Source organism: Dinoponera quadriceps, unplaced genomic scaffold (genome assembly GCF_001313825.1).
Source record: "Dinoponera quadriceps isolate SergipeBrazil2010 unplaced genomic scaffold, ASM131382v1 scaffold4681, whole genome shotgun sequence".
Lineage (NCBI taxonomy): Eukaryota > Metazoa > Arthropoda > Insecta > Hymenoptera > Formicidae > Dinoponera > Dinoponera quadriceps.
The window spans coordinates 327,959-342,986 of record NW_014561157.1 but is presented as its reverse complement, the minus strand read 5'-3'; the positions used below and the strand labels follow the sequence as shown (position 1 = coordinate 342,986).

At 43.1% G+C, this 15,028-nt stretch overlaps 1 protein-coding gene across 4 annotated transcripts in view; it reads left to right on the top strand.

Moving 5' to 3' along the window:
- LOC106750930 overlaps positions 1–15,028 on the top strand; it is a 102,924-nt gene that overhangs the window by 25,955 nt on the left and 61,941 nt on the right. The window contains exon 1 of one of the 4 annotated variants that reach the window (XM_014631592.1): positions 1,337–3,109. The exons of 2 other annotated variants lie outside the window; for them this stretch is intronic. In XM_014631592.1, coding sequence (XP_014487078.1) covers positions 2,910–3,109 — 200 coding nt within the window. In that variant the 5' untranslated portion in view covers positions 1,337–2,909. Of the gene's footprint in view, positions 1–1,336; positions 3,110–15,028 lie in introns of those variants that run through there. One more of the 4 variants, XM_014631590.1, reaches the window with a different exon arrangement.

Below are 15,028 nucleotides of genomic sequence, written 5' to 3'. Positions count from 1 at the left end.
TATTTGCTCTCGACGATAGGAAGAGAGAAACAGGGGCGAACTATGGCCCTATTATCGGACACAAATCATTGCATTCGACGCGTGCAGCGACGAAAATAATACGAAATATCACGCGAAATAAAAACCTGCCACGAAGCGGAATAAAATATGCCGCGCGCCGTGATTATTCCTCGGGTTAGAGTGAATTTTATTCGCGCTCTATTTGAAATACGAGTTCGGGTCGCGGAAAACGCTCGGTTAGAAAAATTGCAAATAATCGCATTGGGCAGATAGGTCATCGAGGAATTCAATGCCGCGCTTTTGCTGGCGCGTTTCAAAGCGAAAATTATTATCCCGTGTATTTGTGAGAATTAACTACGTAGTCCGTCTTGCAAAGGTTAGCCTTCGCGCGTTTACTTTGTGATGCGATTTTTGTATATCGCAGAAACCCCGATGTTTTTCTAGTGCTTCTCGTTCGCGACTTATATATTATTATAAGAGAGAGTCATGAGAAATACCCTCGGTGCCTCATTATCTGGCAAGTCGGGAAAACCCGTACCTTCTAGAACAATCTAATTCTGCGAAAAACGAACTACTTTTTCTCGATGACGAACAATAGGTGAAAATAGAATCATCGTTTAATGCAGCAGCGGATATGGCAGGAATATAGGATCACGTTTATGTGCTTGTAAAACTGCACGTTTATTTATTTCCTTACAGATTACATTTATATCCCCAAATTTCACGCGCATTCTCTAATGATGCGTGTACAGATAGATTACATCAAGACTCGCGTAATGAGCAAGGCTCGCGGCTAATTTGAACGGATATCCCGCAATATCCACAACTCGAACGCGTAAAAGATCGTTCGATTACATTCCATAATCGCACATTTTGCGTGTGTGTAAATATCATTAAGATACAAAAAGAGAGAGAGAAAGAAAGAGAGAGATGTATCAATATTTTGATACCCCGTCAGCCTGAAATACGTGTGAGAAAAGAAAACCCTCCCGCTCCCCTTGTGGACACAGCCTAAGAGAACCGCGTCGCGAGCGCACGCGTAAAGATACGTTCTACGAAAAAAGAAGGAAAAAAAAAGAGGTACGAAGAAAACGAATTCGCGTTGACTGCGCGCATGTATGTTCCGAAATTCCCTTCTTATCAGGCGACTCGCGAGCCGGCCGATGTGAGCGCGGCCTTAATGTGTCGTTATCACGCCAGGCGCTCGCGGCACGGATAGACGCGCCGGGAGCGGACGAAGGGAGGCGACGATTGGTCGTCTCGGCGAGAGGGGAAACGCTGATTGCCGGTCGGGTGGGGGTAACGCTCGTCGAGCAGTTCGCATCCGACTGCCGTGGGTCGCGTCTCGCCGGTATTCTCCTCTCTTTTTCTCACTCCGCGTGTGCGTCTATCGCTCCTCTTTCTCTCGTTCCCTTCCCATTCGGCCAATCCTGTCTCCGGCAGGGCCGCGTGATATGCCGGCTGACAGTTTCGCGAGTGCTCGCGCGATAGGTGCACGACGTCGCTGTGTCGCGTCGCGACGCGCCGCAATTTTTCGCGCGAACCTCGCCGCCCGCTGCGTTGTCGTTGCGAACAGCCCTTCGGCTCTCGGCGTCTTGCGACCCGACGCTGGAGAACGAGCGAAGGGGACGGAGATACCGAAACGGAGACTGCGACATCGTGTTGAAAAATCGCGATTTACCGCCGGTTTGATCGGCGAGACGCGCGCGCGAAGCGGCCGGTTGTTGATCATCGCGATCATCGACGGATCGCCGCTCACGGAATAAAGCCGCCGCCGCCGCCACGGTGAAAACATTCGGGACATTGTGTCAAGGCCAAGCGGCGGCAGTTCGCGCTTCGTGTCACCGCGCAGCGCATTTCTGCGCAACAGCCGCAACGACAGCCGAGGGAGAGAGAGTGATCCGTCGCACGCCCGCGATCTCTGGATCTCGCGATCGTTGAGAAACTCGCGCGATTGTGCAATCGCGCGAGCTCTTCCGATGGATTCCTCGCGGCTGCAAATCGCTGCGGGTCTGTCAGCAAAGCCGGTCGCTTCCGGTGGGGAATTCACGAGGCGGCGGCCGAGCGCGTAAACAAGAGGCGACGATCCACGGAGAACTGTCATCGAAGTCGGGAAGTCGCGATCGTCTGAGATCTCGTGCGGCGGAAAAAAAACAAAAACACGTCCGCTTCGAGCCGACTTGGTGACGTTTTATAGCGTGTAACAACACGACTGCATTGTATCCGTCCTCCGGGAATAGCGTTTGTACATTGTCGGGGTGCACGCTCGGCCGTTTGAAACGGGAAATGACGTATCGCGGGATTACGACGATGTGAAAACGTGGTCTCGCGGGAGCGACGGATCGCAGGGCGCCGGCACGGCTCATTGGCCGCGAGCTCGACGAACTTGCCGGCACGTTTACCGGACAGAGGTGACTCTATTATCGTCGCGCCAAGCAGCGATCACGATAAACCGGCCGGCGATCAGGCTAATTTTAATTCGGCCGGCAAACAAACCGGCGCGATAACGCGCGCGCGAGAGAAGCCCGAGTATTCGCTGGCGCGTCGTTGACTACGACGACAACAACGACGCATCTCCAGACGACGCTGCGTTCACCAATATGGCGCACGACGCCGGGACACCTGCTGCAAACGGTGACGCTCGCGCGAAATGTTTGCCGATGCAACCAAGTGAGAAGACTGAATAAAAGATACGCAGACGAGTGACACGGGTTTTCGGGGACGTAATCGACTTTTATACCGTCGCGTGAAAACCGTGATATTCGGAGAAGCGTGGAACCGTGCGTTGAAGGAGGGCGGACTTGGGAATGGCCAGCGAAAACGGGCGAGTCGTTCGAGCGGACAATTGAAAGAGAGAGAGAGAGAGAGAGAGAAAAAATTCTCCGTGGCGGGAACGCGCGCATATACGCATGTATCTCGACAAGTGCATCTCGGAGTACAACATGTGGCAGCAACAGCAGCAAGCGTACATGCGGGGTCTGCACGGGCAGCCGTGCCAGCAGCAAACGCACCATCCGGGGATTATCGGCACCGATGACCACGCGCATCATCAGCAGCAACATCACCCTCATCAGCACCATCGCGCCACCACCATCATGCCGGTACCAAGGTCAGGCTAGTTGTCTTATTATACGAGATAAGCTCGCGGGGTGTATCAAGGTGAACGGATATGCGTGTACGCACGCATACATGCACACGCACGCTGTTAGGGATCGCGTCTAATCGCCCTCGGACAGCCTTATTATGGCAACGGTGAATAACGGTGGTGCCTGAACTTCGTTAAACCGCGCTATTGTTATGAATCGCAGGCTCGTCTGGATGCCGCTCGACGAAAGCTCGGATCTCAGCGACGTGTTCTTTCGTCAACTCGATACATCGGACTTTCCTTACGAAAGCACCGTGCATTTATCTTTGCAATCGTCCACCTTTTTGTTCCGGCATAAAGTATCTCGATGATAAAATGCCGGATTACCTATTTTTCGCACGAAACGCGGATCCACGCGTCTATTTTTATTCGTATTCGGGAAAACAGAGGGATATTTCTCTTGTGATCCGGAAGGTCGTAAAAATGTATATCTCGGTTACATTTGACATTTTGATGCTTGATATATAAACACAATATAAAATGTTACGAATGCAAATTCAATATAATGTATATATACTCGGTCGCGATATTTTCGTATTAAACAGTTCATATTTTCTCGTCACTAAGCTGCGCATAGCATAATTAGTGTCCCAATATATTGCACCGGCGGTGCAACAATGCACGATTCGAAGAAGCAGAAAAACAGCAGAAGAGAAAAAAGCAAAGGAAACCGGTAGTCGAGTCGCATGATATACGACGAACAGTGTATGCGTTGTATTACGTACAATACGCAGGTACGATTAGGAATACAATAGTGGCGATATTTTACACATATAATAATAGATACGTTTATCTATTACTTCCACGTGTATGTACGTATATGTCACATCACCTGACACAGCAACCATCGACGTTCGTGATTTTTGCTGAAACTAACCGACAAGTGAAACTTTGAATTTTGATCTATCCAAGTGTGCGTACAGTAACCGTTGCACTGTTACTGCGCACATGTAATCACAGATGTGCAAGTTATTAAAATTGTGTGCCTTTATTATATAACATTAAACTGTTTCGTCGGTGACACGCTCTGTACGAGTCGCCACGACGACGAGGCGAAAACATCGAGCACCATGTCCCACTTGTCCCTAAATATTTTATGAATTATTCGTCTGCCTTTCTCCCCCTCTCTTTTGCTCTTTCTTTTTTCTCTCTTTCTCTCCCGCATAGTTTCTTTCAAAATCATTCGAAATATTTTATGACGGCGTCTCATTATATATATAATATGATACATTTATGATTTTAATTTGTTGCTATTTATTTCCGTGCATAAATAAGTAACGAGTAGCGTTGAGATTGTTCCTGAAACTATGAATCGGTGTATTACCGGTATATTGTTTATATATGTTAGATTTTATGTTAGATTCACTTAGTAACTTGGTTTCTCGCAGTGGTTGGTTATATTTCATCGTCTATATTTTATTTAATCGAATATGAAGAAAGAGCGACATTTCCCGGGGTTAAAATTCACCATTTATCATTCTTTTATGCCAGTTCTCCAATATAATTACCATGCAATTAAACGTTATACATCAAATATGCTACGCGTTATGCATATATTTAAAGAACTGTAAGATTACAAGCAAATTATATATAATTCATGCGTGCAAGTACACGTGGATTATCACACATGGCAAGTATTAACATTTTTCGCGGACAGAATTTACGTATTATTGTATAACAACGATTTGATTATCGTAAATATACAGCATTATCGCGTGCAGTTCGTTTGGGTAACTTTACACAGGTATCAGTCAAAAGTATAAAAATACTCGAAGCAAATGAATAGCGAAAGAAACGTGGACGTTGCTCAATTCGTCGCGCGTTTAAACAATACTCGAAATGATAAGAAAGCAACGCATACGTACGTACGTGCGCAGACCTGATAATATTAACGCGATTGCTTCATTATCGTCTGAATACTGCTGAAACGCGCGGCAAATTAATGCACATCTTTCTGCCGCTCGTGTGTATCCGAGGACTCACGTGTCACACGTGACGGCAAAGCAGATCGTAGGAAACGGCGATTACATTTACGTAAAAAGTGTGAGAGCGATTGCGAATAACGCAGAAAAGTTGATTATTTTTTACTCGCGAAACTATGTGAAATGCTCTCGCATTAGTTGTAGCTCGGTTGCGCGCAAAAATAACAGCTCGATAAATTTCCACGGGTCACACATTTTGTTTTGTAAATTTCGGACATTATACGGACTCGTAGTTGCAGTTACTTGCATAATTGCATATTCGCGCGGAAATTATATCGTGGTATTATTGTCGAGGAATATTTTAGAAAGGAACACTTCGTTGCGAAACTATAAACAACCGTTGCCGTTTTTAATTCTACTAACGTCAGATCGTAGTTACGTGAGTTCGAGTGTTTGATTGTTATCGACTTAATAAATTTCCTTTCTAATAATATTGAAAGTGGTTCGAGTGGACAGCATGTACACAAATAGAGAAAAGGGTAAGGTAATTTAACCTAGCATGCAAAAGTTGCAGGTTTTGCATTCTGACCGGTCCGATTTCGTAAGGTTTATCTACACTGAGAAACCCGTTTGATTGATTCAAGCAGGATTCTTGTTTGAATATAGACAACAAATGTTTTAGTGGTGAGAATTAAAATTCGATTCTCCGAATCCAAAGGCTCGGTTTTCGGGAGCGAAAATTAAAAGGATTTGGTTCCGAGAAAACCAAATTTCGATTCTCATAATCAAAACATTTGTTTGTCCATATCCCAAATAAATCTTGCTTGACTCAACTAAGTGGAGTTTTCAGTGTATCAGAAGAAAAAAAATCGATGCGCTATCGTGACCGTGCATACGTAGGCAATCGGCGAGCGTCTTTGAAATTCCTGACAATTACTCGCGTGATCTGTGGGTATGCGTTTCGCGAACACACCTTACGGAAGTCTAAATGAACGTTCGTGTGTTGGTTCAATCAAGTTCTGCCTCGAAAACGGGGCGGGCGATCCCTCGCATAAAATCTGCTGCGGCAGGATTCTGTCGCAAGGACCCGCGACTCGATTTGCATGGCGAATTAATTCAACTCGGCGACCTTTATAAGGAGCGACATTAATGACGTTAATGACAGTCTGACCGGGAGAAGCTCGAAGCTGTGTGCACGGGAGAAATCTCGCGAAAGACACAGACAGCAAAGGATACGCCGGTCGCATCTATCATGTCATTTCCATATTCGACGAACGTATACGAACGCTATCAAGGATTTATTTCAATATTTGACATACATGTTCTAAAGGGAGATGCATGAGAAGATTAGAATAGGATTCGCTTGGGTCTCGAAATGTTGGTTCGGGGCAGAAATAACTCGACGAAGACAGCAAATATTTATTTTTTTCGCTCACAGAGATATCGATAAACTATGTTTATTAAAAAAAAAACTCTGAAAAAGTCTCTGCACGTAAGTCAAATTTTGCAAAATAACCGGCGGCGCGATTTAGAAAATATTGCAATTTTTATAACTAATAAATCTCAAGACGCATAATCGCAACATTAATTTATTTTCGATGACATATGTAAACTTTTTCCGATCGTAAAATTTATTCTATTTCTCCACGGTGATTGGATATACCTTTCATCGCGATTATATAACAACATTACTATGGTTATTTACGAGTTAATCGACTTTCTAAAATTCTCCGCCCCGACTTTCAACGTATACATAAACATTCATCATCTGTTCGCCGAACTCTCAAGTTGTTGAAACGATACAGACAACTCTCGTATTTATCTGTAATTTATATCACCGATCGCCGTTCGCGAGACACACGAGTGCACGTTGATATTTGCAAATCGTAGGTTCGAGACGTTTCGCCTTGCAAATTCGAGCCTACAATGCCATTTCAGTATGCGTTGAAAATAATTTCGACTGCAATGTTAATGCATGATCGCCTGCGTTTTACCCGCTCGCTCCACCTATCGATCCCTTGAAATCGATCTAATAAATATAAAACATCATGCTGCATAGTCCGTCGCTCGCCGCCTCGCTGCATCGAATGTGCTGAAATCATTGTAGGAATCTGTTATTGCACACACTCGCTTTTACGTTAACGTCCTTGCGAGTCTTATCTCTTTTTCTACTTATACTTTCCACTACGCTAGATAGGAAATTCTTTAGTAATCACATCGATATGTCCTTGTCACGCTAAAAGTATACTACAAGTATTACCGTACTTGTTATAAAAACACAAATCGAAAGTTGAATTGTTCTTGATTTCAACCTGTATTTGAATATAAAAACCTAAAAACAGCTGGAAAATATTAAATTACTAAAATTAACAACCGCAATATTAGTTACTTCGTACGCTTTATACGCATTAAGAGGATGATTTTCTTCTTTATGATGTAAAGTTTCCCACAGTTTGAAATTCCCGAGTTGTTTGAAACTTATGAAATGATCATTCGAACCCGTTGCGTCTCGCGTATATCGGCACGAAAGTCAGATACAGGAAGATATCGACATCATTAGCATATATGCGCGAGTACTCGTCCTACCTCGCGCAGACTTTCACACGACAATAAATGAACAGATACAGGTCGTTCTCGATATTTTGCGAGACGCGACGTTTAAATACAGTTAACCGGGTAGATAAACTGACAACCCGTTCTCGCTCTGCCCTTGGAACTCTGTGCGGCTTCGCATATTCATTTCTCCGCCCGTTACGTAACACTTACACGACGATAGCCGGAGCATCCGCTTTAGTTGTTTCAAGTCCGTATAAAGAGCGAAATTTTTTCGTTTTGAAATTTAAAAATTTCTAACAAAACCGGTCGGAATTCGTCGTATCCGATTGTTTAAACGGTCGACGGGTGATATTTGATGTTTCGAAGTATTAATTTAAAAGATATCCCCGAATGACATACGGAAGATTAAGACTTGACTACCGGTATCTTTCTCATATCCGTGTTGTTTTACTGCGGACTAAGATCCGCGGCTTAAAAGCAGATCGATTCTTCGGTGTCGCGGTACGTTGAAACCGCGGGAACGGTCGATGTTATTGCGCGAACGAAAATCGCAAGGCGCATGAGACGTTACGTAAGACAAGCATCTGATACACTCCCGCTGTTATCACCGAAATGCAGAATGACGCCGGTCGTTTTCGTCATAAGATATAAGTTTAGATAACTGCCTTATCAAAAAATCGAGCGTTTCATCGATAGAGGCACTCGCGCGATTGCAGGACTTGTAGATAACTCTCGATGCTGAACCGCTTGTTTTTCTAAATTTTTTTATACTTATTTCCTCCGAGGTGCGCAATGTCGTAAAAAAAAACTGACGGAGAACAGAGAGTGTTAGACAGATTTTATCTGTCATTCATCATCGTGCGCGCTTGGCTTCTTCCCCGGTGTTCGATGTAATGCGTAATACGTAATGCAACTGCAAAAATAGCCATCTTGACGGGCGTAATAAATATTCCCGACTGCAATCTTCTCGTGACGAACGGTAAATCATGATTCGGCACGTGTCTATGAACCGAGACGGCAGAGTTCGAAATGCCTTTCAAACCGCATATTTGCATATCACGGACGTAGAAAAGGCACGATCGGCGACGTTCGGTGCGAAAGGGTTAACGTTAACACCGGACAAATTCAATAGCACTCAGGGAGAGAAGAGTCCTTGAACGATCGTCTTGTTTGCTGACCGCAGTTCATTCATACTTATCCGCGGTTATTGTCTAGGTTCATTTGTACTATTGCTAAGCCGGTCCGTCGAGCTCTCATCGAAATCACTCGTGAAGACGCGTGACCTTCGAGACGCACATTCACCGCGTTCAAGGATGAAGGTCGGAGACGAGCGTCTTTTTTTTCGCGATTAGAGACCTGCCTAATCCGTTCGTACTGAGATATATACGGTATCGACGGTACTCGCATATCGATAAGCGCATCACGCCATGATATGACAGATATCGAAGCGAGTAGTCAAATAATTCGGTGCTCGTCCGAATCTTTTAATTGCCAAATCCGCACGATTACATCGGGCATCAAATGTAAGTCTTATGAGAATAATCGATCTTACGCGTATTGTTTCACTGCCGACGGTTGCCAACCGAAAGTTGGCACAACGGAGGGAAGTATGCGTTTCATCGGGGCTACATCTTTTGTGACGTACGTACGTTTGAGAAAATCATACTACGGATCGACGTCACATTTATCTCATATTGTATTTTCATTCGGCGCTACATATGTTGCAACCGTTGCAAGATGAATAACAAACCCGGTTGTGCCGGTAAACAACGACCGCCGTGTGCGAAAATGTTGATAATCGTAATAACAAAAAGTTGTTTGTCTCTTTTTTTTTTTTCATGTTATTCTTCGGGATGAATCATTATATATTATATGATCACGCGCAATGGCTACTTATTGTTCCTTTATATCTCGAGTGACTCGGTGTATATTCGACATTCGCAAGGGGGTAATGCACGTTCGGGCACGCAATCACGCGTCGTTTTCACGGTACACGGGGCCAATCGCCGCCTCGTGAATGGATTCGTAAGTATAAATTGGTGCCCCGCTAAGCTACGCCGCTCACGTACCTCGTATCGCGTCCGATCATCGCCCAAGTACGTTTACTCCGAGGAAGAAACTCATCTGCGTACGCGAACGTCGCGATCTCGCACGCCATCTCGCGGATTCTTTTGTCCGCGCCTTCTTTTATTCGGAAATCACCGCACTAATTATAGCTTTACGAGAAAGAGCATCTTTCTTTCGACCTCTCAAACTCCCGTAGCGGCGCGCGCGACTTTGCACGAAGCCGTCCTCTCTTTCTCTCGAAAGACACGAAAAAAACGTCCTCCTCGACACGATGAGACTAACGGAAAACTAATTAAAAACTCCTTATAGAGAGCGGTGCTTGTAAAAATAGTGAGTTGTTTATAAAATAACCTCCGGACGTAAACGCCGCTTCCGCGAGTGCTTTTCAATAGATCCTCAAATCTATCTCGTGAATTTCACGCAATTGAAGGCAAACACGCGCGCTCTTTTTTTTCACCTGTAAGAAGCGCAATTATCGCACAACCGAAAGGAATTTGTTAAGGTTTCTCCTTCAAGTTTAATTAGTCTTGCCGCATGGCTTTTTTAATTTCGCGCTGCATTAAAGGATTAGAAGAAGTTTCCAGAAGGCTCCCACAAGTTCTCAGCCTTCGTAACATGCTACGTAAACCATATTTCGTCTTCCTCCTTTTGGAGACAGAAAATAAGTATACAAGGTGTCCCGGATTTAGCGTCTTTCCGGTATTACTTATGGTATTACTGAGCAAAATTTGAGATCGATCGATGAGCATTTTAGGGGAGGCCATTATTTCGCAGTTCCTCCTACCTTCCAAAGTTAGACGTCTTGTAATATATTGTTCGATACACACACATACACACACGCGCGCGCGCGGTTCCATATAAAAGTAATTATTTTTTCTATGCATAGAATTACACGTGTACGTTTCGACGTTGAATAGCCAGAAAAATATCATGTGATATATTAATTTAGTCGATATCAAGAGCAAGCGTTTGAAAATGGCAAGCATGTGAAAAGCTGCCGACCGTGCGGGATTTTAACGACTTTAATTAATAGCGAACAGGACTGCGTGGTAAACGGAGCCGGAAACTCACATTCGCCAACTACGCTCTCTCTTTCCCCCGTATTTTCGTCGCGCCGGATATTTCCCCGCGTATGTTAATTTATTTAATTAATTACTTATGGGACCTCGAAAACGTAGGAACGAATCATTTCCGTCCCCGCTCGTTCGACGATTGATATAAATTTCACTTCGTAGAAAATGATTTATTAAACGTGACATTAACATTATCGTTTCGCATAATTGCTGTTATAACCTTTACGGCATGATTGAATGTATGTGAGAAAAACCATTGTCAATTAATTACGGAGTTATTGTATTTCATTAGCGAATAACCGATATCCAAATGATTGATATGAACGGTAAATGTAATGTTTTATTAAGCAATGTTATGTAATAATGTTCTTAAATAACTTCTAATCGCACACATTTGCGTGATGATATAGTTGTTTCGCGTTTCGTACGAACGTAATATGTTAAATTACGATTCAACGAAGAAAAGAGGCCACGCGCGAGATTTCTTCCCTTTCCACATTTCTATCTGCTGAACTTAATTCACTTCGCATGTTGTGATCCGGCGACTCGGTGCGAACGGCCTTGAATATAATTTCTTGGGGCTTGAGTAAATATTTGCCGCTGAATGCCATCACGTACTATTTTCGTCAATCCGTAGTATGCATTCTCGCACGGCTGAATACGATAGCAAGAGAGAAATAACAATACTTATATATAATTTCGCGAGCGACATACGAAGCCGTGTTGCGGAGGAAGATTTTCCGAGATTTGATCATATAATAACGCAATATAAAATATTACTCGCATATTGCACATCATTTCTTGCACATATTGCGGAGCATCAAAAAGAAAGATTAAATACTAAAAATAAAAATAGGCGGAGTTAAAATAATCAAAATATCAAAATAACCGAGTATAATATTAAGTAATTCTGAAACAAGTTCTTTAAAATACGGAAAAAATGGCAGTAAGTAATTATTTGTAACATCAAGTCAAGACAATAGCTCTTGTATAATGTTATTTCTGGAGATTCTCTCCGTTGATCCTTCATGCTCGATGGAATTTACAGGATTAATGTAAAGGCGAAGTTTGACTCGGGATATTACGAGATCGGGAAATGAAGTGCGCCGGACGTTATCCGGAAGACCGTACATTTTGTAAAAGATCCGTCTTCGGGGTGTGTGATATTTCTTTTCTCTCAATATTCAATCTCCGATTCAGGCTACGCTCACCGTAGAATTTTTCGGAGAAATGCCACATTTCGAAATTATAACATTTCCGCCGAATACGTCTTCCGGCCTTCTTCTCCGATCTTCCCGATCTTTTCAAGAACCTTCTTTTCCACGTCGCATGTGCGCGTAATTGGCTGCCTTCGTGAGAGGCGAGGGTATTTTTATTTAGCCCAGATAAAATATATATATATGCATTATCAATTATAGAGTGCGGCGCACTTATAATGCATTGGACAATACTTTGATACGTTCAACATCATTAGAGTGGGCGCGTCTACGTAGCTTCTCAGCCGCGTTTCAAATGTCACTGGGGCGAACAACTCAATCCCGGCTTTGTAGTTAGACCTTAGGCAACATAAACTCATTACTTAACCACTGCTCAGGGTATCATGGTGCATTCGTCGGGGCACCGTAATCGCGTGACGCTATTTCGCAGTACGCAACATTGCTTTTATCGATGAAATTAGATCAGGAAATAAATCAAGAAATAAAGCATTTTTATTAATTCGTACGCGTGCAAAAAAGCGAATTGTTTGGACGACGAGTGTTCCCAAGGGAGATACTCAATGTCAAATTGAATTTACATCACAATCATGTTATTATTATTGAATTATATCAGCCCTTTGCGCTCCTGTTGGATCTGCCTCGACGTCGCGTCTCGTACCAGTCGATCCTATAAACCAATGTTTTATACATTAATACTACATTCGATATAGATCGTTATAAATGTATTTTGTCATATTGATTAAATACTGAAATACTACAAATACAAATACTCTCGTAATGATTGAATTCCCTGGAAAATAATCCAGACCGCGCAAAGAGTTAGGTCACGTTAATTCGGTTAAACATTTGATCAATTTTAGAATCGCGATCGATTCTCAGTAAACAATAACATCGTTTCGAGCTTTCAGGGGTCAGCAAAAACTCCGAGTCGTCGCGACTCCAACGCTAAATATGGCCGTGTAGTTCCGAGTTTCAATTCAGTAACACGAAGATCGCGTGTGTTTTAAACGTAAGATGCAAATCGGGCGGCCAGTTTTAGTTATAGATGTGTATAGTGGAGGGTATCGGCCAACGTCTTCGGTGCTCTCAGCTATCCGGTAATAAAACATATCTGCTAGAGCGCTCTCTCCGCGGTTATTCCGCGGCAGAGAAGTTGTGCAAGGTCACGATCGAGACCTCCGCAAGGCCGCTGCATTATTTTCAGTCCCGCCCGTGTCAGCGTTTCGTATTTTAGCGCCAAGTATTTCAGCGAAAATGCGACGCGAGGAGTGGCGTGTCTCTCCGCTCATGCACGGCGTCGTGATTTGATACGTAATAGTGTTTGCGACATACATACTGAGGCAAAGAAAAAGATTCTATCGCACAGACCGCTACTTATTCACAAGCTTGCAAGTGCGATTCGAAGAATATTGTATATCGCGGGGAATTAATCGAGCCTCTTTGCAACGCAGATGTATATTCGTGGTTTCCCTCCCTTTTTTTTTTTGTATCTTCTGTTGTTGTTTTCTTTCTTTTCCCATTTTTCCCCTCACTCCTTTTTATTATCGCGTGCCACGTCGCGATCTTAACAATGGTTGTCGTCATAGTCGCGTCGTCAATCGGAAAATTGTCACTCATCTACCGAGCGCTAACACGCGAACGGGAACGCGAAGCGAGCGTTAGCGGCAGTATTTTCAGATGGAATATTCGAGCCAAGTCTCTTGGCGGAAATACAGTCTCGGTGTGCAGTCAAAAAGTGCTTGCCACTCAGAAGGTATCGGGATGCGCTTCGTCACTGGTAACGCATTCCCCTCCTTGATACAACGGTATGCATTTCGAATTCGCGAACGTTGCAATGTTAATTTGTGTACGTTACCGTAAGGGTGTCGAGTCCAAACAAAATATAGCGAAATATAGAGGGGACCACTCTTATTGTGAGATTATAAACCGCTCGAGGGAGAAATTTTATCGAATTTTAATAAGTCGCGCACACGAATTTATGTATTTATAGGGGAAGTCGTAGTAAGACGGATACGTTAAGAGAAAATCTTAATAGAAACGAAGTGATCTTAATTGAGATATTTATGAGAACTTTTATAATCAACATTAATGAAACTTAGACGTTATAAAACCGAATTAGGATTAAAATAAATAAAAAATAGAAAAGAAAATATGGTCAGGATTTCTTTCAAAAAAAACTCTGACCTCATTTTATCCTACAATTCGGGGTTTGATTGAGGATAAGATGAAACGATTGGAGGCAAAATGACTTCTCTCATCATTGATATATAAATCACAAATAAATCTTACTAATCTTCTTTCCTCTGTGTAAAATCCCGCGCAAAATTCGCGCGGCCAATGCTGACAAATTTGACGAGCCATTCGGTCTCCCACAGACTACGAGTACAGGCCTGCGCAATACATGCACTAAATAACATCAGCAAAGTGACACAAAGTTATTTAAAAATATGGCAATAATATTTAACGGTAATGAAAATTATTTAGATAATATGGGAACATCCCCATCTTGCCCAAAATAGTAGATGTGAAATTACGCATGTCTTGTAGAATAGCGGAATTGAATTAACACGAAAAATTAATCTACTATAAGATACAATATATTACGTGAGATTTATTTACCTCTTTTAATATCGTACAACAAATACAAGTTATCTAATAAGGCAGCAAACAATTCATAAAATTACATGAGATTTATTGGTTTTCGTAAATTCGCTCGCATTTGCGACACGTGTTCTTGAAGCCCCAACTATATGCTTCAACAGACTCTGCTATTGTTCGTTACTGACAAGCACGTTGACTCGCTTCTCTTTCTCTCTCTCTCTCTCTCTCTCTCTCTCTTATATGTGCAAGTCCAAGTCTGTAGTTGCTTAGTTATTTAGTACATAGCGTTTCTCCGCCTTGCCCCGAGTCCCTCTATGTAAGAAGAAAAATATATAGAGTCTTCCTTTCTCATAGAGAGAAACCTTTCCTCGTATCCGTGCAGGTAGAACGAGTAAAACTGAACAGAAAAGTCATGTGCTATTTTTGTGAGATTCGCAATAGTTAACG